At 46.6% G+C, this 25193-nt stretch overlaps 1 protein-coding gene across 1 annotated transcript in view; it reads right to left on the bottom strand.

Annotated features, from left to right (window-relative positions):
* Positions 1 to 25193, bottom strand: part of LOC130116810 (hexokinase-2-like) — a 99162-nt gene that overhangs the window by 71825 nt on the left and 2144 nt on the right. The window contains exon 2 of the mRNA XM_056284870.1: positions 7921 to 8001. Within this exon, the coding sequence (XP_056140845.1) occupies positions 7921 to 8001 (81 nt within the window). The remainder of the gene's footprint in view (positions 1 to 7920; positions 8002 to 25193) is intronic.

Genomic DNA, 25193 nt, shown 5'->3' with positions numbered 1-25193 from the left:
GCTGTTCAGTGGAGGAGGCCAGCTATGCTGTTAGGGTGGAGTAGGCCAGCTATGCTGTTCAGTGGAGGAGGCCAGCTATGCTGTTAGGGTGGAGGAGGCCAGCTATGCTGTTCAGTGGAGGAGGCCAGCTATGCTGTTCAGTGGAGGAGGCCAGCTATGCTGTTGGAGAGGTTGTCGGTTTTGAAAGTGTGAAGTCTGCTTCGCGTATGAACAAAGCTGTTGTCATTTTCCTAGATGACGTGGCCAAAGGTGAAGAGGTGGTGGAAAATGGCGTCGTGATTCGCGACTCTTTCACCCCTGTTCTCCCGCTGGAGAACCTGGCAAAGAAGGGAATATTTCAACTGCGCCTCCGTTCATTAAGAATGACGTGTTGGCCATGGAGCTGTCGCGTTTCGGGCAGCTGGTGTCCCCCATTATGTTAATCCTGCTGGGGTCCAAGTCGCCAAAGCTAAGACACGTTGTGTGTCACAGAAGACCGGTCTTCATGATCCTCAAGGACAGCACGGGCGATTTAAACCTGACTTTCACGTTCAAAGTGGACGGTTTTAGTTATACCGTGTTTGCCACCTCTGAGACGATGAAATGCTTCGGTTGCGGTGCAGAAGGACATGTGGTTCGGTCTTGTCCTGAAGCCGGACAGCAGACCAGCTCGAACCCGCCTGAAGCACCGCAGCCTGAAGCGCCGCAGCTTGAAGCGCCGCAGCTTGAAGCACCACAGCCTGAAGCGCCGCAGCCTGAAGCGCCGCAGCCTGAAGCGCCGCCGCCCGAAGCGCCGCAGCCCGAAGCGCCGCAGCCTGAAGCCGAGTCCGACTCGCCTGGTGCACAGCAGTCTGCAGAGAAAGTAGAGGAGACTAAGGCAGACACGCAGGACAGGGGGCAGACTGAGAAACAGGACCAAGCTAAGAGTCGAAATGGTGCCGATAATGCCCAGACCAGAGAGAAACCGGAAAAATGTTAGCTGACAGAGGAAAGGAAATGTGATAAAGGTAAAACGAACTGCGGTCAGAGTGTGGAAAGTGTGGTCAGTGAGGAACTGGTAGATGACAACATGTCTACGGAGGAGAATGGTCTAACAGCTAAACCCAGTAAAAGGAACATGTCTGACAAAGAGCAGGGTAGTGCCAAGGCCAAGAAAGTGTTGGATGATTCATCGGATGAGGAATGTGAGTGGACGCCATCACAAGAGGATGAAACCATTTTTATCCCCTTGAGAAAATTAGGAAATTTTAACTGAAACTAAAGGGCAAAGGGCGGGTAAACCGAACAGGTCTTCCCCGATTTGAGATCTTTTGTCAGGTCTGTGGCACGGCTGAGGAAGGAAGAGGGGGCTTTCACTGACCAAGAGGTTTACCGGCTCAAGAAAATTACAACAAAAGTCAAGGCACAATTAATCGTCGATTGATTAAGACAAAATTTGTTCTCCTCGTATTGTTTATAGGTGCTTTTCTTGTCGCAGAGACAACTTCTTTCCCTTTCATGGCTGATTTGAAGATAGGGTCTTTAAATATAAATGGAGCCAGGAGCGATGTGAAAAGAGCTTCTCTCTTCAAGTTGGTAGAATTGAAAGGGTTGGATGTGGTCTTTATTCAAGAAGCTCACAGTGACGCCGTGAATGGAAGTGACTGGAGGAAGGAGCGGCCTGGGGAGGTCTTCCTAAGCCACAAATTAACTAACAGTGGTGGCGTTGGTGTGCTTTTCTCTAAGAGGTTCAGTCCCTCTTCTTCTGAGGTAGAAGAGATAGTGTGTGGTCACGTTCTAAAAGTCACAGTACAATATGAAGGTGCGAAATTAATTTTTGTGAATGTTTATGCCCCAGTTTCGGGCGTTGAGAGAATGAGACTGCTGAACACCTTATGTGATGTAATTCACAATTGTACCGATTTCTTTTTGTTTCTGGGAGGAGATTTCAATTGCACGGAAAATGCCAAACTAGACAGGAACCATCTAGAGCCTCATCCCGCTTCATCTGCTAAACTTAAGCGGTTGATTGAAACCCATGGCCTACAGGATGTTTGGAGAGGTTTTTACAAGAGTGACAGGCAGTACACCTGGAGTCCCTCCAAGGACAATTTGTTATCTCTGGCCAGACTTGATCGTTTTTATTGTTTCAAACATCATTTTGATATATTTAAATCAAGTCAAATAACTCCTGTTGGTTTTTCTGACCATTGTCTTGTTCAGTGCTCTTTTTCCATTCAGAATGTTAAAGTAGGGAGTGCATATTGGCATTTTAACACTGGTCTTCTACATGATAGAACTTTCAGAGAGGCTTTTGAGTTTCTTTGGGCTTTACATGGAAAAAGCAAGACCACTTTCTCTTCATTACAGCAATGGTGGGATATAGGAAAGAGCAAAATAAGACATTTATGTCAGGAGTATACTCGCAATGTCACCAAGTACATTACCAGATCTCTTAAAGAACTGGAGATTGAAGTAGTAGAGTTACAGGGTTTAGTGGATTCTACAAGAAATCAAGGGCATATTGAAGCCCGTAAAGCTAAAAAGGCTGCCTTAGCCAACCTGTTGGGCACTACAGCACAGGGAGCTCTGGTCCGTTCACGTTTCATGAATGTGTTTCAAATGGATGCCCCGTCACAGTTATTTTTTGGTTTGGAGCGAAGGAATGGTCAGAGGAAGATCAGTCCTTCGTTACGCTCTGGCGATGGAACCACAATAACGGGAACCCCTGAGATCCGCAGATATGCCACCTTCTTCTACAATGATCTGTTTAAAAGTTAATTTGTGGAGGATGCAGAGTTGGCCAGTTCTTTTTATGCTGGGCTACCTCAGGTGGACGGTGATACCAATGCGGTGTTAGATGCAGAACTGTCTCTGAATGAACTGTACACTGCTCTCATGAGCCTGGGCAATGGTCAAGCACCTGGCATTGATGGACTGCCCGTTGAATTTTATAAGTCCTTTTGGTCTGTGATCGGCAAAGATTTGCTGGAGGTGCTTCAGGACAGTTTGTGCAGAGGACAGCTACCGCTGAGCTGTAGAAGGGCAGTTATCACTTTGCTGCCAAAAAAGGGGGATCTACAAGACCCGAAGAACTGGAGACCTGTATCTCTGCTGTGTGGGGACTATAAAATCCTCTCTAAAGTTTTAGCCTCTAGACTTAGAAAGGTGATGAGTAAGGCCATTCATGTTGAGCAGACTTACTGTGTGACCAGCAGGTTAATAAGTGACAATATCACCCTAATTGGGCACGTTTTGGACCTCTCTGGCTCATTGGGTGTAGATCCTGGTCTCATTTCCATAGACCAGGAAAAGGCTTTTGACCGGGTTGAACACAAGTACTTGTGGCAGACGCTAAATGCCTTTGGGTTCAGCCCAGGTTTCATAGCCAAGATCCAGGTACTGTGCCGTGACATTGTGAGTATACTAAAAATTAATGGTGGTTTGGCTGCACCTTTCATTGTACAGAGGGGAGTACGTCAAGGATGCGCACTTTCTGGAATGCTGTACCCCCTTTCCACAAACTCAGGGAAAAACTTTCAAGTGTTTTTTTCCCAGGTTGTACCACAGTTGTAAAGGTCTCAGCATATGCAGATGATGTTCTGATAATGATTAACAAACAGTGTGATATTGATACCTTGGAGGGGACTGTAGGTCTTTTCAATAGTTTGTCATCTGCTAAGGTAAACTGGGAAAAAAGTGAAGCCGTGATGGTTGGGAAAAGGCCACTTGACAATTTAGTTCTACCGGGAGGGCTGACTTGGAAAAAAAGGAGGGATAAAGTACTTGGGAGTTTTTTGGGTGAAGAATCTGTGTTAGAAAAGAACTGGGAGAACATTTTAGAAAAAATAGAAGGCCGGCTTAAAAGGTGGAAGTGGCTCCTGCCAAGCATGTCTTACAGAGGGAGGACGCTTGTAATCAACAATCTAGTATCCTCCTCATTATGGCACAGATTAGTTTGTGTTGACCCCCCTCCAAATTTACTTGCAAGAATTCAAGCTGTTTTAGTTGATTTTTTTTTTGGGGTAAATTACATTGGATTCCCCAGGCTGTCCTTTTTCTCCCAAAGGAGGAGGAGGACAAAGATTTGCACATTTGGCCAGTAGAGGCGCTGCTTTCCACCTTCAATTTCTCCAGAGACTGCTTTATGGCCCGAAAGACTTGGTGTGGAGACCACTGGCACACATAGTTTCGCAGAAGTTTGGTGGTTTGGGGCTGCATGACTCACTGTTCCTCATGGATTTGAAGACTGTGAAGTTTCAAACCCTGCCACCTTTCTACCGCGGTGTCCACACAGTGTGGAAGATGGTGGTGAAAGAGAGGACAATGCAAAGTGACTCCCTGTACTGGTTGTTGAGGGAGCCTGTGGCGCATGGAGGACGTCTGAACACACCCTGCTGGGCAAGATCGGCAGTCACAGAAGTGTTTTGCAGAGCAGGTTTTCTAACCCTTGAACCGGTGGTGAACACTGCTGGACCTGACCTGAGCAATGCAGCTGCTCTTGCGGCTGGTCTGGGAGTGCATTCTGTGAGGATCATCAACAAGCTGCTCGACCACTGGAGACGCTGTCTGACGGGGCATGAATTCATCCTGTTGAATGAATACAGCAATGGTTTGATCGTGCCTCATACAGATGATCCTTTTCCTTGTTTAAGTATTCGTCCCAGCTTTGATGACTGTTCAGGTTTTTTTTTTACTGAGAAGAGAAGTACTTTTCTAAATTTAGAAGAGGCAAAAGGCAAATTACTGTATGGAATGATGGTTAAATGTCTAAACAAAGGTAAACTGCACGACCGTGTCGACACACCTTGGCGAAGTCATCTGGGCTTGGGAGTCGATGTCAGACCTGCTTGGAGGGGTTTATACAAACCACCATTAACAAAGAAGGTTGCTGACTTGCAGTGGAGGAGTGTGCATGGGATAGTGGCAGTTAATGCTTTTCTCTCTGTTATTGGTCAGGGTGTGAGTGATAAATGTATTTTTTGCCCTTACAAAGAAACTGTTTTCCACTGTTACCTGGAGTGCGTGCGCCTGGTACCACTGTTCATGTTGTTGGAGAGTTTATTCAGAAAGGTAGGGGAGGTTTTCTCCAAGCACACTTTCATTCTGGGGTTTGTGTATAAACGAACCGTAAAAGAAAAATGTCAACTGATGAATTTCATCCTGAGACAAGCGAAACTGGCCATATATGTAAGCAGAAAAAGGAAGATAGAAGACTCAGTAGACACTGATGTAAAGCTGCTGTTTACTAGAATGGTAAAAGCCAGGATGATGGTTGATTTCAATTATTACACAGAAATGAAGGATACCCAGCAATTCAGTGTTATCCGGGCTTACAGGGGTGTGTTGTGCTCAGTAAAAGATGACCAACTTGTTTTTTCTGGAGAATTGGTGTGATTTACCTTTTATTTTCTACGCAATTTATTTATTGGCTTGTGGTTTGAGTATGATTGTATTTTTCTAAAATAAAAGTCACTTTTTAAAAATCAAAATCTCTGTCTCTGTCTCTCTCTCTCTGTCTCTCTCTCTCTGTGTCTCTCTCTCCGTCTCTCTCTCAGGGTGTGGTGCAGGAGTTGTCTGGGCATGGTGGTTGGAGAAATGCGGCAGGTACATTTGTGTTTCGTGTCTCGACAGGTTGGCTGACAAGTCATACCACTTCAGTTGTACTGTAATGGTGTGTAGTTTCACAACACACATTCCTCACATGTCACATTACTTCACTGACTGTATCTTTCTAGGGGCGCGTCACACACTTTACGTTCCTTTACTGAGTCACATGTGTGAAAGGGGTACAGAATGCATTAGAAATCAAGTGGGTATTTTTACCTTCATTAGACATCCATCCATCCATCCATCCATTATCCAAACTGCTTATCCTGCTCTCAGGGTCACAGGGATCATTGACAGTGAAATACACAGGAAATAGGAGAGAGAGAGAGAGAGAGAGAGAGAGAGAGAGAGAGAGAGAGAGAGAGAGAGAGAGAGAGAGAGAGAGAGAGAGAGAGAGAGAGAGAGAGAGAGAGAGAGAGAGGTGAAGATCCAGGAGAAAGAACAAGGCCATTGTTCTTTCTCCTGGATGAGAAAGAACAATGACCACTTATTTTAGGAGAGGGCCAAAGGTCACACCTTGTGGCACAGTATGTGTCAGAATGCCATCGCCTAAGGGTCAGTGAGTGACCAAAACACTCTCCATTACTGTCGGTTGCTTTTTGATTGCTGTTCTGTTTCTGGCAGTTCTATCTATTCCTCTTTTCCTCTTTTCCTCTTTTCCCTTTTTTTTTTGGTACTCTGTTTTGCTGTCACCTGCTTTGGCAACATTGTAATTAATGCAGTCATGTCAATAAAGCATCACTGAATTGAATTGAATTGAAAAATTGAAAGAGAGAGAGCGAGAGAGAGAGCGAGAGAGAGAGAGAGAGAGAGAGAGAGAGAGAGAGAGAGAGATGTATGACATGCACCCGGTATCACGCCAAAGCGTGTAATACACCCGCCAGTCCAACGTGTCAGTGTCACGATTTGCCTCGCTCAGGCGTGAAAAGTACACGCGTGTATGAAGGCTGCTGTTTCCTCGGTTCGGGTTTACAGTGACACACTTCCGCTGCGCGGGTTTTTTGTTGTTGTAATGGTGGAAGGAATAAATGCTGCACGTTGTGTAGCCGAAAGAGAAAGTTGTGACGACTCCTGCTTGAGCTCCTCTACATGGTACCAATCCACGTTACATTCACATGTCTAACGTTGTATCAACACCGAGCGTCCGGACGCCGACCACTGATCTCAAAAACAAAAGACTGGACCGCGCAACCCATAATTCCGTGCCACCAATTTATGAAGGCCAGTTGAACTTGATCGGCGCCAAAAAGCGACCAAACTGCATTAGAATTGCCAGCTAAAATGCTGAGTTGCGGCGCATACAAGTGCTCTAACCGCACAGGGTCGAAAAAAAGTGGCAATTCAGATAATATAACATTTCACAAGTAAGTACCCTTTTTTATTGGACTCTTGCATCCAAGATGCCATAGCAACTGCTGATTTAAGATGCCTTGATCTGTCAAAAAAAAAATCCCGAGCTGGCTCCTCACATGTTCGACACTGCTGTCAGGGATAATCATGTTTTTCATCTTATAAAAGTAATCTTGTAATTATTGCCAGATACGACTGCATCATCTTGGCAAAGAATGCACTGCAAAGCTAGCTGGCAAGAAGCTGCAGAAACAGCTGACACAACTTCTAGATGTAAATGTAAGATTGTAGCGGTTATGGGGCTACATAATTCCTCTTATTGAGCTAGTAGGAACGTTAGTTTACAGCTGCTGTTTCCTCAGTTCGGGTTTACAGTGACACACTTCCGCTGCGCGGGTTTTTTGTTGTTGCTGTAATGGTGGAAGGAATAAATGGTGCACGTTGTGTAGCCGAAAGAGAAAGCTGTCACGACTCCTGCTTGAGCTCCTCTACAAGATGATGATTGCAGAACATGAGAATATGAGACTCTGATTGGAAGGTTTAATAGTCTTGCTTGCACATACTATAGGTGATCGTAAAGTAGCCTAGTATACTGTCATTTTCTTAGGTAGCGAGCTAGCGTGTTGCAGCGATGGCGAGCCACGGCCTGATGAGGCCGGGACGCACCGCTCTCTCCCTCTATCTAAGATGGCCGCCAAGTCGCCCATGCCAGCTCCACTTCATATCGCGAGTTGCTCGAGCCAGTCTTTTTTTTTTTTAGATCAGTGACGCCGACTCCGGTAACTCTTCTTCTACGGTTACAGAACATACACTCTGAACAGCATAACAAACTCGCCGCCTAGTGGACCCATCATGAATAACCCATATCATTACTCTACAACAGGATTAACCAAGGTAAGTACGATGACGTATTATTTAGTATTCTTCTTAGCCATTAGCAGGTAAGCATTTATCATTAGGAAATAACAGTATAAATGCTAGGATACCACAGGTCGGCAGTACCTTAGTGAGGATGTCCGGCGGAACGCCGTCGTCTCCACTGATCCGGAGCCTCTTTGGACGCGTCTCACCGGCGGTGCTCATCTAGACAGAGACGATGAAAACCAGTCAATTCATTTTGATTGAAAGTGTAGATTCATTTTTCATAAGCACCACGTTATAAAAGCTTCATAAGCGGCTACCAGCTATTTTATCAATGTTAACGGATTTATAAATGAGTAGAAACATAATGTAACGATCACGGATGAATGGGACCGGTAGCCCTTGGTTAACCGGTCGGACCCTTTAGTCGACTGGTTAACGTTGTCGCCCGGGGTGCAGGAAATACGAGTTCGCGTCCCGGCTGTGGCGGTTACCGGGCTGCCCCCCTAATTTGCTGCATGGGGGTCAGAAGTGGGATGCCCGGCTGTGACGGTCCAGGCGGGGACGCCCTATCCCGAAAGAGGGGGGTAGTGTAAGGTACACGAATAAGTAGACATAACGGGTCTGACCCTTTAGTCAAATGGTTAACGTTGTCGCCTGCGGTGTGGGAGACATGGGTTCGCGTCCCGGCTGTGGAGGTCCCCTTCATCGGATGCGCTTCCCAAAGGAGAGATGTGGGGGTAACGTAATGATCACGGATGAATAGGCTCGGTAGCCCTTGGCTAACGGGTCAGACCCTTTAGTCGACTGGTTAACGTTGTCGCCCGTGGTGCGGGAGATCCGAGGTCGGGCTTTATCTATGTGGTTAAATAGAAACAGGATATCTTGCAATTGAAAGGTAACCTTGAACGAGATTTCTCCAAGACTAAAGTTTGATAAATCCATCCAGTTTTTACTAAAACGTGGTCAGTTCCGGAAAAGGTGGCTTAGAGAGCCAAAGCCATTTTCACAGAGTACACATTTATCATCAATGTCTATTTTAAATCTACTTGCAATAAAACTTTTCACTGGGTAAACTCCATGGATAATCTTGAAAGTGACTTGACCTTATTAGTTATACAGTATTTATGACATTGACTCCTGAAAAATTTCCAGTTGATATGTTCCACAATGAAATTTCAAAACATTACCACAGCAGGTGTAATAACATAATTACAGATTGGTCTAACATGGCTGTTACTGCATTTTTTTTGCTTCGGATCTCAACACCTTCTAATAAAATTGATGATAAGAAGTCTTCCATAGATTCACCTGGAGTATTGCTGTGTTCTCTTATGAGAGAGATCACTCCTTCAAAAGTGGACTTAATTACAGTTTGAAATTCTATACATGAGATAGGAACATCAAAATGACTCATAAATTCTGCAGGACTATAGAATGTACCATCTTCGTTTAATAATTGTATAATATTACAGTCAGTCCAGTTTCTAAAAAAATAAAGTTTTATTTCTATATCTGATATGCTTCTTGCTCCAAATTGTGTATCTATGAGAAGAGAAATTGTGTTTGTAAGAGAGAGTCCAAATAAGCAGTACTCCTTTAATTAAAATGGGATTATTTTTGTTTGGGTACCTACAAACCCCAATTCCAATGAAGTTGGGACGTTGTGTAAAACATGAATAAAAACACAATACAATGATTTGCAAATCCTTTTCGACCTATATTCTATACACTACAAAGACAATATATTTAATGTTCAAACTGATAAAACTTTATTGTTTTTTGCAAATATTCACTCATTTTGAATTTGATGCCTGCAACACGTTCCAGAGAAGCTGGGACAGGGGCAACAAAAGACTGGGAAAGTTGAGGAATGCTCAAAAAACACCTGTCTGGAACATTCCACAGGTGAACTGGAAACAGTTGAGTGTCATGATTGGGTATAAAAGGAGCATCCCCAAAAGGCTCAGTTGTTCACAAGCAAGGATGGGGCGAGGTTCACCACTTTGTGAACAACTGTGTGAGCAAATAGTCCAACAGTTTAAGAACGTTTCTCAACGTACAACTGCAAGGAATTTAGGGATTTCATCATCTCCAGTCCATAATATCATCACAAGATTCAGAGAATCCGGAGAAATCTCTGCACGTAAGCAGCAAGGCCGAAAACCAACGTTGAATGCCCGTGACCTTCGACCCCTCAGGCGACACTGCGTTAAAAACCGACATCATTGTGTAAAGGATATTACCACGTGGGCTCAGGAACACTTGGGAAAACCATCATCAGTTAACACAGTTCGTCACTACATCTACAAGTGCAAGTTAAAACTCTACCATGCAAAGCCAAAGCCATATATCAACACCACCCAGAAACACCACCGGCTCTCTGGGCCCGAGCTCATCTGAGATGGATTGACGCAAAGTGGAAAAGTGTGCTGTGGTCTGACGAGTCCACATTTCAAATTGTTTTTGGAAATCATGGACGTTGTGTCCTCCGGGCTAAAGAGGAAAAGGACCATCCAGATTGTTATCAGCGCAAAGTCCAAAAGCCAGCATCTGTGATGGTATGGGGGGTGTTAGTGCCCATGGCATCATGGGTAACTTGCACATCTGTGAAGGCACCATTAATGCTGAAAGGTACATACACATTTTGGAGCAACATATGCTGCCATCCAAGCAACGTCTTTTTCAGGGACGTCCCTGCTTATTTCAGCAAGACAATGCCAAGCCACATTCTGCACGTGTTACACCAGCGGGGCTTCGTAGTAAAAGAGTGCAGGTACTAGACTGGCCTGCCTGCAGTCCAGACCTGTCCCCCATTGAAAATGTGTGGCGCATTATATTGAGCAACTGAAGTTGTATACCAAGCAAGAATGGGAAAGAATTCCAACTACAAAGCTTCAACAATTAGTGTCCTCAGTTCCCAAACGCTTACTGAGTGTTGTTAAAAGGAAAGGTGATGTAACACAGTGGTGAACATGCCCCTGTCCCAGCTTCTTTGGAATGTGTTGCAGGCATCAAATTCAAAATGAGTGAATATTTGCAACAAAAAAAATTAAAGTTTACCAGTTTGAACATTAAATATATTGTCTTTGTAGTGTATTCAATTGAATATAGGTCGAAAAGGATTTGCAAATCATTGTATTCTGTTTTTATTTACGTTTTACACAACGTCCCAACTTCATTGGAATGGGTTTGTAGATCTCTATATATCGATAACACCAAGACCAGAACATACTATATGCTACAAAAAAAAACTATTATACTTGGTCATTTATTTATTGAGGAAAATAATCCAATATTACATATCTGTGAGTTGCAAAAGTATGTGAACCTCTAGGATTAGCAGTTAATTTGAAGGTGTTTTCAATCAATGGGATGACAATCAGGTGTTAGTGGGCGCCCTGTTTTATTTAAAGAACAGGGATCTGTCAAAGTCTGATCTTCACAACACATGTTTGTGGAAGTGTATCATGGCAAGAATAAAGGAGATTTCTGAGGACCTCAGAAAAAGCGTTGTTGATGCTCATCAGGCTGGAAAAGGTTACAAAACCATCTCTAAAGAGTTTGGACTCCACCAATCCACAGTCAGACAGATTGTGTACAAATGGAGGAAATTCAAGACCATTGTCACCCTCCCCAGGAGTGGTCGACCACCAAGAGCAAGGCGTGTAATAGTCGGCCAGGTCACAAAGAAACCCAGGGTAACTTCTAAGCAACTAAAGGCCTCTCTCACATTGGCTTATGTTAATGCTAATGAGTTCACCATCAGGAGAACACTGAACAACAATGGTGTGCATGGCAGGGTTGCAAGGAGAAAGCCACTGCTCTCCAAAATGAACATAGCTGCCCGTCTGCAGTTTGCTAAAGATCACGTGGACAAGCCAGAAGGCTGTTGGAAAAAAAATTGTCTACGGATGAGACCAAAATAGAACTTATTGATTTAAATGAGAAGCGTTATGTCTGGAGACAGGAAAACACTGCATTCCAGCACAAGAACCTTATCCCATCTGTGAAACATGGTGGTGGTAGTGTCATGGTTTGGGCCCGTTTTGCTGCATCCGGGCCAGGACGGCTTGCCATCATTGACAGAACAATGAATTCAGAATTATACTAGCAAATTGTAGCAAAATTAAGAATTTTACTTAAGATTCTCTTGAGATTAACTGAATCTCAAGAGAACGTGGGGCATGCAGCAAGACAACGACCCGAAGCACACAAGTCGTTCTACCAAAGAATGGTTAAAGAAGAATAAAGTTAATGTTTTGGAATGGCCAAGTGAAACTCCTGACCTTAATCACATCGAAATGTTGTGGAAGGACCTGAAGTGAGCAGTTCATGTGAGGAAACCCACCAACATCCCAGAATTGAAGCTGTTCTGTACGGAGGAATGGGCTAAAATTCCTACAAGCCGATGTGCAGCACTAATCAACAGTTACCAGAAACGTTTAGTTGCAGTTATTGCTGTATGGGGGGGTCACACCAGATACTGAAAGCAAAGGTTCACATATGTTTGCCACTCACAGATATGTAATACTGGATCATTTTCCTCAATAAATAAATGACCACGTATAATATTTTTTTGTCTCATTTGTTTAATTGGGTTCTCTTTATCTACTTTTAAGACTTGTGTGAAAATCTGATGATGTTTTAGGTCATATTTATGCAGTAATGTAGAAAATTCTAAAGGGTTCACAAACTTTCAAGCACAATTGTACCTCTTCCTCCAATTCCCGAAATAAAGATATTTTATTCTGTTCATAGATGAATACATAAGAGTCCATCTTCCAGAGTGGTGGGCTTGCTGTTAATAACTTCCCCTTTGAAAGAACCTCTCAATATTGCAACCCTTGCAGAATGGTTCCTACCATATAGCCAGATATCATTACCCCATTAAGTCTTCCATAAACTCAAATCGGATGAACATGCACGTGTTTCTTGGAAAAAAAGAAAAGTCTGCATTGAACCGTTTGCAGTACAGAAAAATAGCTTTGCGTTTCAGTGGTTGCACGAATACCCCTGACATTAATTGAACATACAGATAAAGACATAAAATAAAAACATAACTTTAGGGTTTAGTACAAGTTGTAGGTAGTTAAGTTTTATGCAACGCGGGGTTTACCATCCCATTGTGTATTTAGCTGATTAGACTAACTTTGGTCACTAACACACTGTAGCGAAATCGAGGGGCAGTCCGGGAGACCGTCGCCACAGCCGGGATGCGAACCCGTGTCTCCCACTCCGCAAGCGGAAACGTTAACCAGTCGACTAAAGGGTCCGACCCGTTAACCAAGGGCCAACGTGTCTACTTATCCATGCACTTTACACTACCCCTCTCCTTCGGGAAGCGCGTCCCTGCGCTTAAGCATATCAGCTCCTTCACGCCTCTGGGCGTATACGCTTCTGATGACCTCACGGTCTCACCATCCCACTTCTGACACCAATGTAGCGAATTTGGGGGGCAGTCCGGGAGACCGTCGCCACAGCCGGGACGCGAACCCGTGTCTCCCACTCCGCAAGCGAAAACGTTAACCAGTCGACTAAAAGCTCCGACCCGTTAGCCAAGGGCCAACGTGTCTACTTATCCATGCACGTTACACTACCAAAATATAACAAGAAGTTACTCTTAAAAAAGGGAGATCAACTATTACTGCTGAAAAGGGAGATGAACAACATCGAAACAAGAAAATGATGGATAAAATTTTAAAAAATGTTAAAAAAAATCCCCTCAAATGTCCTTACGTGGACTCAAGTCTATGTTCCCGGATTTGGTCGGAATACTCTTCCGTTGATAATCACCTTCACACCTGCAAAGAACGCCACCTTGCCCTCCTTCCGGGCAGCTTCCACTACTGGCCATAGGTTGCTGCGATTGTCCACATCAGCTTTGGTCAGGTCTTCCTTGAATCTCAGGTTGTGGTTTTCAAGTACTGACAGTCCTTCACCCGTTTCCATATAAGGTCCCGTGTAGTTCTGTTGGTGAACTGGACGATTGTCATTCTGGGTCCTTTGTTCTACTCCTTGGATCCCAAACGATGAGTGATGTCGACGTAGTTTGACACTTCTGCTCTGAACGCGGGAAGGACAGCGCCACCGATTTCTATGTCCTGCTGCTGCTTGATACTGTCACCTGCCTGTTCGGGAATTCCAGCGATGCGTAGGATCCATCTACGGCGGTATCTCTCAGCCTCATTCAGCTTTTCTTCCAGTTCCTTTACTTCCTTGTTGTTCTCCGTGCAAGTCACTTTCATTGCTTTCATGTCACTTGTAAGGTCGTTAACCTCTTTGAATGCAAAGTCAAGCGATCTTTTCAGAGAGTCGATGCTAACAGTATCATTTTTCACCATTCCTTCTAGAGTGTCTGACCTCTCATTAATCTTTGCAGTTAAGATACTCACTATGTTGTTCTGTAGTTCGAGCAGCATAGGTTCAGTTTTGGTTTTCTTAATTTCTGGACTTTTTAATGGTGTGTCAGACGCAGGTGAAGGGGTCTGACTGGCCTAAAAGCCAGCCAGTTAGGCCTGCCAGACTTTTAGGCCGTTGATATGAGTGGTCACTATCAATTGTGTTCATCTCGTTTTCATAAAGTTCAGAAGCAAAAGCCAGTTCCTGTTTGGCAGATTTCTTTGGTCTGGAGGAATTCCACTTCATAGCAGAACCACTGCCGGACATTTCTTTAATAACGGTTAGCTAGCAAGCGAGTCAGTTAACAAGGAGAAGTTCCACCACTGGCCATCGGTTGCTGCGATTGTCGGTACTTGAAAACCCACAAGCTGAGATAAAGGAAGACCTGACCAAAGCTGATGTTATCAGCAGACTAAACTTCGTTCTGAGGCAATGACTTCGAGACTCGAGCGGCGCTAAGGAGGGGTAACAATCAAGAGTTTCAGTCCTGGTCCAGTGTGAATTCCCAAAGATTTGACCTCTTTACATATCCGACATCCCAGCTTTTTGTCTTTAACAACGAGCCATTCATTGGTCTTGCAAAAATACTTCACCTGGTCCCTAGTCCAGCAGCCAGGTGCATTGCTGTGCCCGGTGTCGGTTGTGGCAGTTGCGCCGGCAGCAGCGAACGACGTTAGCGGGAGAGAAGGCTCTGTGGAGCCACTGGACTTGGAGCAGGAGGACCGATCAGAGAAGGCTCCCAGTCACACAAAGTTTCTAACACAGCGTTTCTGTATCTGCAGGTGCGCCAGTATTAACTGGAGTTTCTTTCAGCTCCTTGTCCCGCGACAACCGCCTTCTTTTCGCAGCATTAAGCCAGGATAACATTTTGGAAATAACGTTATGGTAGCTAGCTAATTTAGCTACATGTTCACCGCCAAAGCACCTTTGGAGCGCTCTATGCGCGTCAATACACGCGGTAATATGTTGCATTCTGGGTAGAGAAGTCTTTATATGATATAATATAATTAGCTTGAATTTCACAGGCTCTTCTTAGGAACTACTTAGATGGTGTTTGCAATGGGATTACTGACGCACTCTGTAGAAGTCCATTAAAACACACAGGCACTACAATGTGGGTACCTAGATGCACCATGAGTTGGCGGTACGCAGTAAGAAGTACCAGTATGCAGACGGGTAAAAATCAGAAGTCCCAGTACTGCGTACTGGTGAGTACCGGCCCAATTCAGGCACTGGTTATAACCAATTGCATAATAATTGTGTGGATACTGTGTTTGAGTTCCCTGCAGTTTTGTGTTTTGACATAGAGGCCTCTGGCGTTAGGTCTGTGCTTCGCATCGTGCATGTTGTGTTGTGATTATGCTATACATCTAGCTGTTTCTCTAAATTTGTGTGGAACACCAAGTCCATCAGATCCACGAAGAGGTGCAGTCCACCACCCCGCTTCTTGACTATCACCAGGTTGGACATCCAGGGTGAGGCATTGACTGGTTATATGATGTCCTCCTTCACCAGGCGGTGTATCTCCTCTTCCACCCCGTCCCGGAGGGCCAGGGGAATGCGTCGTAGTGGCTGGATTACCGGGTGGACCGATGAGTCCACAGTAGGCTGGTGCACAAACCCAGACATGCAGCCCAGTCCTCCGAACAGTTCTGGGTAACGTTCGGGCTAGGAGGTGGAGACCTGTAGGACACGCAGGCCCACAGCGTCAGTCAGTGTAAAGCCCAGGGCATGGAACAAGTCTAGCCCCATGATGTTAGCCCCTTTCTGTGTGATGTAGAACTTGGTTTCAAGGACGTACTGGTGATTATACTCCACGGGAAGGCAAACTACTCCCAAAGTGGCGATGGGGGCGTGGCCGTAGCTCGACAGGGAGTTGGCTGCCGCTTCCAGGGGCACGTGATGGAAGAGCCGGTCATATGTGGGTTTGTTCAGGAGGGACACCTTTGCCCCCATGTCAACAAGGAGCGGTATGTAGGCTCCGCCCACAAGGCATGTGCAGTGGGTGAATGCGGCTCGCTGGCTCTGAACTGTGTTGATAGGAACTGCAGCAGCCTGTGGGTCTGCACGGGGGGGAGCGACACCAGCGTGCAAAGTGATTCATCTCGGTGCAGTGATGACAGCGCTTGCCCAGGGCAGGACGTGATTTGTCCCGAGATACAGTTAGTACAACGCTTGGACCCACTCTCCCTAGACCCCCTGTCTGCCACTCTTTGCACATCACACCTGTCACTGTCCATGTCAGCCGCCCCTGCCGTCTCCTGGGCAACAGTAGGTACTTTAAGTGGAGACGCGTGTAAGCAGTGAACTGCCGGTAGCAGTGACGTCACGGGCTCCTGCACAGCGCGAGAGAACTTGTGTGCTTCCAGCAGAGCCGTTTCCAACTGCTTCCCAATCACGATAGCGTCAGATAATGTCATGGAGTCTGGTTCGAGTAACAGTCTTTCCCTCAGCTGAGCACAAGACGTTTTCTCTATTAGCTGATCAACTATAAGTCCATCCTCCAAAGCCCCGAAGTCACAATGCTTTGCTAGCCCACGTAAGGCAGAGACAAACTGGCCCACTGACTCACCAGACTTCTGGGCTCTCTGATGAAACTCAAACCGGTGCATGCGTCGGCTCATTCCTGAGCTGAAATGGGACTGTAGTGCGTTGGTAGCCGCAGCGTAGGTGTCATCCGCCACCGAGAGTGTAGCGAAAATACGTTGCCCCTCCTGACCGAGGCAGTGCCGCAAGAGCACACACTTCCTAGCTGCTGCTAAATCCGAATGCTCCAGAGCCGGTAAATAGTCATCAAACGACGATATCCATCGGTCCCAGGGCATAGCTGGATCACCGGGAACGGGTTGGAAAGGTGACGGTGGGGTTAGAACGAAGCCAGCCATCCTCGTTCGCCAAATATTATGTTCAGTCAATGACCACACCGGGGGCCACGTTTATAACTTTACTTAACCAACATCAACTCACGACACTTTTCACATTGCCGTAATTCACACTGCCCCCTGCCCTTCTTAAAGGCACAGTAACTGCTAGGGCTTAACCATACAAGTAAGACTCGGGCATAACACTACCTAACCAGATATAACAGCCACCAATCCGGAAGTCAGCCATATTGGAGGCACTCAATGTAAACAACTCAAGCGGACCAACCTTTCTTTACTTCTTGCTTCTTTGTTACTTTTCATGCTCAAAAAGGGTAATTATTGTCGTGTTTTTGACTGCACAAATCACTCGGACCGGGAAAAGCACCTGGAGTATTTCAAATTGCCAAAAGTCATTCTAAATCAGGGAGAGGAGTGCAAAAAACTGTCGGAGGAAAGGAGACGTTTGTGGCTAGCAAAGCTGAACCAGGACTTCAAGGGCAGAATTGTTACGAGTGGTATTATAGCACCACCCAGTGGATGTTAGCTGTAGTCAATGTTACGTAAGACATGCAGTCTCCTGCGTGCGTCAGTTCATCTCTGTATTGATGATACTTACAGTTCGACACTAAAGCCCATTAACTGTTAACTTGGAGTATGCCTCGTTTTTACACACCACTAGCTCAAACATGGTGTCAGAAGTGGACCTTTGATTCGGCGATTTGGTGGCTGAAGGGACATTGAGTAAGTTTTTTGGTTTGCTAATGCTAGCTAGCCGTACCGCAGTAACAGCAGTGAATAGCCATGGCCGCGACCATACCCCCGCCAGCTCCGATGAAGCTCAGTGGCAACCTGAGTGCGAATTGGGAAATCTTCCAAGCAGAATATGAAGATTATGCTTTAGCCACGGGGCTGGTGGACAAGGACAAGAAGGTCCAGGCGGCGACTCTGAGGATTGTCATGGAAGTTGAATGTCGACATGTCTACAAACACAACTTAAATCTTACCGACGCACAGCAAGAAGACGTGACCGTTATACTGGACTCATCAGAAAGGTATTTCAAACCCGCTAAAATGTGATTTATGAGCGCTACGTTTTTGGCTGTTGTAAACAAGATTAAGGTGAAACAATAGACTGTTTTGTGACACGACTCAGGGAGAAAGCTTCCACATGCGAATATGGAGCCCTAAGAGATGACTTAATCAGGGACAGAATAGTCATCGGCATTGCTAAAGAGGGCACACGTAGACGGTTGTTAAGGGAAAAGGACTTGACACTTGCCAGTCCTATTGAATTATGCAGAGCAGCAGAGATGAGTGATTTGCATTACATTACATTACATTACAGTCATTTAGCGGACGCTTTTATCCAAAGCAACTTACAATAAGTGCATTTAACGTAGGAAATCAGGAGAACTACTATTCATCAGAGGTCATAAGTGCATCTAAAAGCAAAACCAGTGCTAAAGTAGAAGTGCAAGAAAGAGGTTTTTTTTTAATGAGTGAATACAATAAATGCTAAGAACAAGTAACAGGGTAGTAGTTCTTAAAGAGGTGAGTTTTCAACCTGCGCCGAAAGATGGGCAGCGACTCTGATTTCCTGACATCAGTGGGGAGTTCATTCCACCACTGTGGGGCCAGGACAGAAAAGAGCCGTGACCGGGTCGATCGGCAGCAGGAGCCTCTGAGCGACGGGGCAACCAGGCGTCCCGAGGTGGCAGAGCGAAGTGGTCGGGCGGGAGTGTAGGGCTTGACCATGGCCTGGACATAGGAAGGCGCTGTTCCTTTCACTGCCCTGTAGGCTAGCACCAGAGTCTTAAACTGGATGCGAGCAGCTACTGGGAGCCAGTGTAGGGACATGAGAAGGGGAGTTGTGTGGGAGAACTTAGGGCGGTTGAACACCAGACGAGCTGCAGCTTTCTGAACAAGCTCCAGAGGTCTAATGGCCGACGCCGGGGCGCCAGCAAGGAGGAAGTTGCCGTAGTCCAGCCGGGAGATGAACAGAGCCTGGATGAGCACCTGTGCCATCTCGTCAGTGAGGAATGGGCGAATCCTCCTGATGTTATAGAGGAAAATCTGCAGGAGCGAGCAACCGATGCAACGTTTTCAGTTAACGACAGTTGGTCGTCCATGATCACACCCAGATTCCTCGCAGTCCGATTTGGCGTCACCACGGTGTTATCAATGGTGATGGCCAGGTCTCGGTGTGGGCAACCTTTCCCCGGGAGGAACATCAGCTCTGTCTTGTTCAGATTGAGCTTCAGGTGGTGTGTCGCCATCCACTCCGAGATGTCAGTCAAGCACACAGCAATGCGTGTCTCTACTTGTGTGTCAGAGGGAGGGAAGGACAAGATCAGCTGGGTGTCATCGGCATAACAATGGTAAGAGAAGTCATGCGAGCGAATAACAGAACCCAGGGATATTGTGTACAGGGAGAAAAGGAGAGGACCCAGAACCGAACCCTGTGGAACGCCTGTAGTCAGTCTGCGAGGCTCCGACACAGATCCCCTCCATGTCACCTGGTAGGAGCGACCCGTCAGGTAGGTTGCAAACATTGAGAGTGCAGAGCCTGTGAAACCCGGCCCCTTGAGGGTAGAGAAGAGGAACTGGTCGTTCAACTGTGTCGAACGCCACTGACAGGTCCAGGAGTATCAGGACAGAGGAGAGACAGTTTGCTCTCGCAGAATGCAGCACTTCTGTCACTGCAAGGAGGGCGGTCTCTGTCGAGTGACCCACCCTGAACCCAGACTGGTTGGGGTCCAGGAGGTTGTTCTGGTGGAGGTACAAAGAAAGTTGGTTAAAGACAGCACGTTCGAAAGTTTTGGATAGAAAGGGTAGAAGGGAAACTGGTCTATAGTTTTTGACATCAGAGGGGTTAAGTGATGATTTCTTGAGAAGGGGGGTGACTCTAGCAGTCTTGAAGGCAGATGGAAAGCATCCTGTCTGGAGGGAGGTGTTGATAGGTGGGTTAGATAGGGAAGGAGTGGAGGTGCTATAGACTGAAGAAGAGGGGAGGGGACCGGGTCAAGGGAGCATGTGGTGGGGCGACTGGATGTGATGAGGTTTAGAACCTCGTCGGGGGAGAGGGGAGCGAGGTGGGATAGGGTGACACGTGGTGAGGTGAAGGAGGGTGCAGAGGATGGGATAGTGCAAGCAGCACTGACCGGGTGGTGAGAAAAGGAGGATCTGATGTCATTTACCTTCTTGTCAAAGAAGTTAGCGAAGTCATCAGGGAGAAGGGAGGAAGTAGGAGGAGGAGGTGGGGGTTGAAGAAGTCTAGAGAAGGTTTCAAAGAGTTTCTTTGGATTAGAGGCAGAGGATAGGATTTTGGAGTGATAGAAGGCAGCCTTAGCAGCAGAAAGGGAGGAGGAGAAAGTGGAAAGAAGACTGGAAGTTGAGAAGGTCCTCTGGGAGTTTGCCTTTTCTCCATTTGGCTCTGCCACTCTCAGGCTCCGTCTGTCAGTACGTACTGAGTCGGTCAGCCATGGGGCAGTTGGAGTTGGGCGTGCAGGCCTGGAGGTGAGGGGACAGATATTGTCCAGAGAAGAGGAGAGGTTAGAGAGAAGAAGATCAGTAGCAGTGTCAGGGGGTAGGAGAGAGAAAGATTCAGGTGTAGGGAGGATAGAGGTAACAGAGGAAGAAAGATCAGTGGTGGAGAGAGGGCGAAGGTGTCTATGGGTGGAAACCATGTGGGTAGGGGAAGGGGCTGAGGGGGGTGAAGAGAGGGAGAGAGAGTAGGACATGAAATAGTGGTCAGAGAGCTGGGGGGGGGAGTAACAGAGAGATTGGAAATAGGACAGTGTCTAGTAAAGATAAGGTCCAGCTGGTTGCCGGCCTTGTGGGTAGGAGGAGAGGGTGAGAGGTGAAGGTCAAAGGAGGAGGGGAAAGAGAGAAGAGGATCTACCTTGTTAGTGTGGATGTTGAAGTCACTGAGAAGGATAAGTGCAGAGTCATCAACAGGGAAGTGTGAGACAAGTGTGTCAAGCTCCTCCAGAAACTCACCAAGGGGGCCTGGTGGGTGGTACACAACCACGGTGGTGAGTTTGACTGGATAAGAGACAGTAACTCCATGAAATTCAAAAGAGGGCAGAGAAAATTGTGGAATGGAAACAAGAGAGTACTTCCATTTCAGGGAGATCAGCAGGCCAGTACCACCACCCCGCCTCCCAGTTCTGGGAGTGTGAGAAAAAGAGTACACATCGGACAGAGCTGCGGGTGTGGTAGTATTTTCTGGCATGATCCAGGTCTCAGTTAGAGCAAGAACGTTGAGGGAGAGCAAGGATGCGTAGCCTGAGATAAACTCAGCTTTCGGCACCGCAGACTGGCAATTCCAGAGCCCTCCCGTCACCACTTGTTCAACGTGAGTGGAGAGAGTGGGATAGATGAGATTGGTAGGGTCACAGAGCCTAGGAGTGACCCAACGTCTATGCCAGCCCCGGGAAGAGGAAAGGACAGGAATGCGAAGGAAACACATAGTCTATACTAGGTCCACAAAATACAGATGACTGACCGGATCTAAAAAGAGCAGTCTGTGCTTGACAAAGTCTTGGCTTGAAAAGGTTGCGCTTGCGTTTGTTTACTCTAGCCTTCGTTCAATCTAGGCTTGTTTGCCTGAGGCTTGGAAGTAGCAGCAGTGATTTAAAGAACACTGATTGCTAATTGTCTGCCATGAGTGCAGGCCGCACCCTGGCCACTTAACACCCAATTGGCCAAAGAGGTACACTGAAAAGAGGCCTATTGCCCAGAAACTGGTCACTTATGTAAAACTCTATCAAACCTCACACAATACTATTAAAACTGCAAACAGCAAGTTACCAAGGAATATATTTATAAGCTAAAAGGATAACTAAGTCAAACAGCTAGGCAACAAGAAATATTTAAGGGCACACTAGGTTAAAAACAGCTACAGCTAGAATAAGTAAATAAGACAAGTAAGTAAATAGAATAAGACCGCTACAGCTAGAATAAGATCCCACTATGAACCAGCAGCAGATGTATACACAAAATGACTAATACTCAAGAAGCTGGAATAAGACTAGTAGCAACTTGTTAAGCAAGAAAGATGATACTTACTCTATTCTAGATGAACCAGCAATTCAGAATCACTCCAGTAGTTAAAATGCACACTGCAGTTGAGATCCATGGAGCAGGACAGATTACTCATAGACAATGTCAATGAGTTGTTTGTTGGAAACAAACATTCAAAAGATCTGCCAGAACTAGAGAAAATTAGTGGGCACCCCACATCACAAGGTGGGGGCCTCTCCGCATGCAAATACTTTGGCGCAGCACATGAGTGGGGAAGAGAAGACTGTCCAGTGTATGTAAGACCTGCAATGCTTGTGGCACAGTCAATCACTTTGCGAGAGTTTGCAATAAAAATAAGAAAAAGGATGGTAAACTCCACGCAGTTGAGGGACTGAACATGGATAAAGACAACACAGTCATGGACACAAATGATGTGTATGCAACAGAAAGCATTGGTGCAGTGGGAACAAAAGGCAAGAAATGGTTTGTCAATCTTCGCCTGAATGGCAAACTACAGAGATGTCAGCTTGACTCAGGAGCTACGTGCAAAGTCATGAGTCTCAGGGACAAGAAGAGGCTAGCTCCCAGAGAGAAACTAAAGCATAGTCGCACCACACTGAAAATGTACTCAGACCAAGGTCTGTCATCATTTTGGGTCAGTATCCACTGAGTGTGTTGTACGGGGCAGTAAATACAAGCTGGATTTTGAGGTCGTAAATACACGACGGTTGCCACTGCTGTCAGGGTCCACGTCAGAGGAGATGGGGCTCATACACTTCACCATCCCAGAGGGGCTCAGAGTAGAAGGGCTCAACGCAGTGGACGACAGCCTCACCATGCCTCTCACCAGAAGTACAGTCATCCGAGCATATCAGGATGTCTTCACTGGTCCTGTGGAGGCACTGCCCGGAGAGGTTCATTTCGACTTGGATCCAGCGGTTCAGCCGGTGCAGAGTGCACCACACCATGTTCCGGTGGCTATGAAGGAAGCTGTGAAGGCTCAGCTCGACCAATATGAAAGAGAGGGTCATATCACATCAGTCAGTGAGCCCACGGATTGGATCAGCAATATGGCCATAGTCAAAAGACCAGAAAAGCTGCGTATAGTATGTCTACAGCCACACCATCTCAACCAGGCACTCATGCCCACACTGGAGGATGTGCTCTATAAGCTGCCTAAAGCCAAGGTCTTCACACTGGTCGATGCAAGAGATGCTTTTCTTCAGTGTATACTGGATGAGGCTAGCAGCCTCATGACCACCTTTTGGACCCCCTGGGGCCGGAAGAGATGGTTGAAACTTCCGTTTGGTGTGTCAGTAGCCCCAGAGGTCTACCAGAGGAAACAGCATGAGCTGTTGGAAGGGCTTGAGGGAGTGGAGCCTATAGCTGACGACATCCTAATCGTCGGTTGTGGCGACAGTGAGGAAGAGGCAAACAAGGACCATGATGACAAGCTGGAAGCCCTTCTGGACTGCTGTCGACAAGTGAAACTGCGGCTCAGTGTCAAGAAGCTTCAGTTTAGGGTGTCTGAGGTGCGATTCCATGGCCACATCCTGTCGGCTGCAGGTCTAAAAGCTGACCCGGAGAAAATCAGAGCGGTTTTGGACATGTCAGCCTCATCCAACGTCAAGGGTGTGCAGAGAGTCATCGAATTCGTCACGTACTTGGCTAAGTTTCTCCCACAGCTCTCAGAAGTATGCGAGCCTTTGAGGAGATTCACAGACAAGGACACAGTCTGGCACTGGCTGCCGAAGCACGATGTAGCTGTCAGGGAGATAAACAGCCTGTGACACAGACACCTGTGCTGCGATACTATGATGTGTCAAAACCCGTCATAGTACAGAATGACTCCAGCAAGCATGACATGGGCTGCTGTCTGATGCAGGAGGGACAGCCTATTGCTTTCGCGTCAAGGGCGCTCACGTCTACAGAGCAAAACTATGCGCAGATAGAGAAGGAATGCCTTAGCATAGTATTTGCCTGAATGAGAACATTCACAGACAACTTGCCTGCCAGCGTTTCCGTCACTATCTGTACAGTCGAGACAATATCACAGCGGAGACAGATCACAAGCCCCTCGTTGCAATCTTCAGCAAGCCTCTCCTTAATGCTCCCAAGCGCTTGCAGAGCATGCTACTGGCTCTTCAGAATTACAACCTGAGAGTGATCTACAAACCAGGACTGGACATGTTTGTGAGTGACACATTAAGCAGGGCTGTCACTTCCAAAACACACCCTGGCTCTATGCATGCAGAGCACACAGTCTGCAGTATGGTGGACGAGCAGCTGGCAATTGAGCACATAAATATAGCCGACTATCTGGATGTCACAGACAAAAGGCTGCTACAGATACAGCAACACACAGACAACGACAGACAGCCGCAAGTCGTGAAGTCTACTATCCTGAAGGGTTGGCCCGCTGACAAGGATGAAACAGAGCAGGCAGTCAGAGAGTTCTGGCCTATCAAAGAGGAGCTAAGTGTCCAGAATGGAGTCTTGTTTAGGGGGCAAAGGGTGGTAACCCCAAAATCATTGCATCCTGAGATGATTGTCAGAGCACATGGCAGTCACATCGGTGGCGAGGCCTGCTACAGACAAGCATGCGAGACCATATACTGGCCTGAAATGCAGAGCGAAATCAAGGATTATGTCAGTAAATGCTCTACATGCAATGAGTGTGCGATTGAGCAGCAAAAGGAGACAATGCTGAGCCATGAACTGCCCACTTGCCCCTGGCAAATCATAAGTCTGGATCTTTTCCAACACAGTGGGAAAGACTTTCTGATAGTAGTCGATCACTACTCAGATTTCTGGGAGATTGATGTTCTGCCAGACCTTAGCGCGGAGACAACAATAAAACGATGCAAGGCTCAGTTTGCTCGTTATGGGCAACCTGACAGGGTCATTTCCAACAACGGGCCCCAGTTCGCCTGTACTCAGTTCCACCAATTCGCTGTGGAGTGGGGGTTTGACCATATCACCTCCTCGCCGAGGCATCCCAAGGCCAACGGGAAGGCGGAAGCAGCTGTCAAAATCGCAAAGAACCTGTGCAAGAAAGCACTACGGGATGGCGAGGATGCCTGGAAGGCAATCTTATAGTGGAGAAACACCCCAACGGAGGGT

Source organism: Lampris incognitus, chromosome 8, assembly GCF_029633865.1.
Source record: "Lampris incognitus isolate fLamInc1 chromosome 8, fLamInc1.hap2, whole genome shotgun sequence".
Lineage (NCBI taxonomy): Eukaryota > Metazoa > Chordata > Actinopteri > Lampriformes > Lampridae > Lampris > Lampris incognitus.
This window is presented reverse-complemented; position numbering and strand designations above follow the sequence as displayed.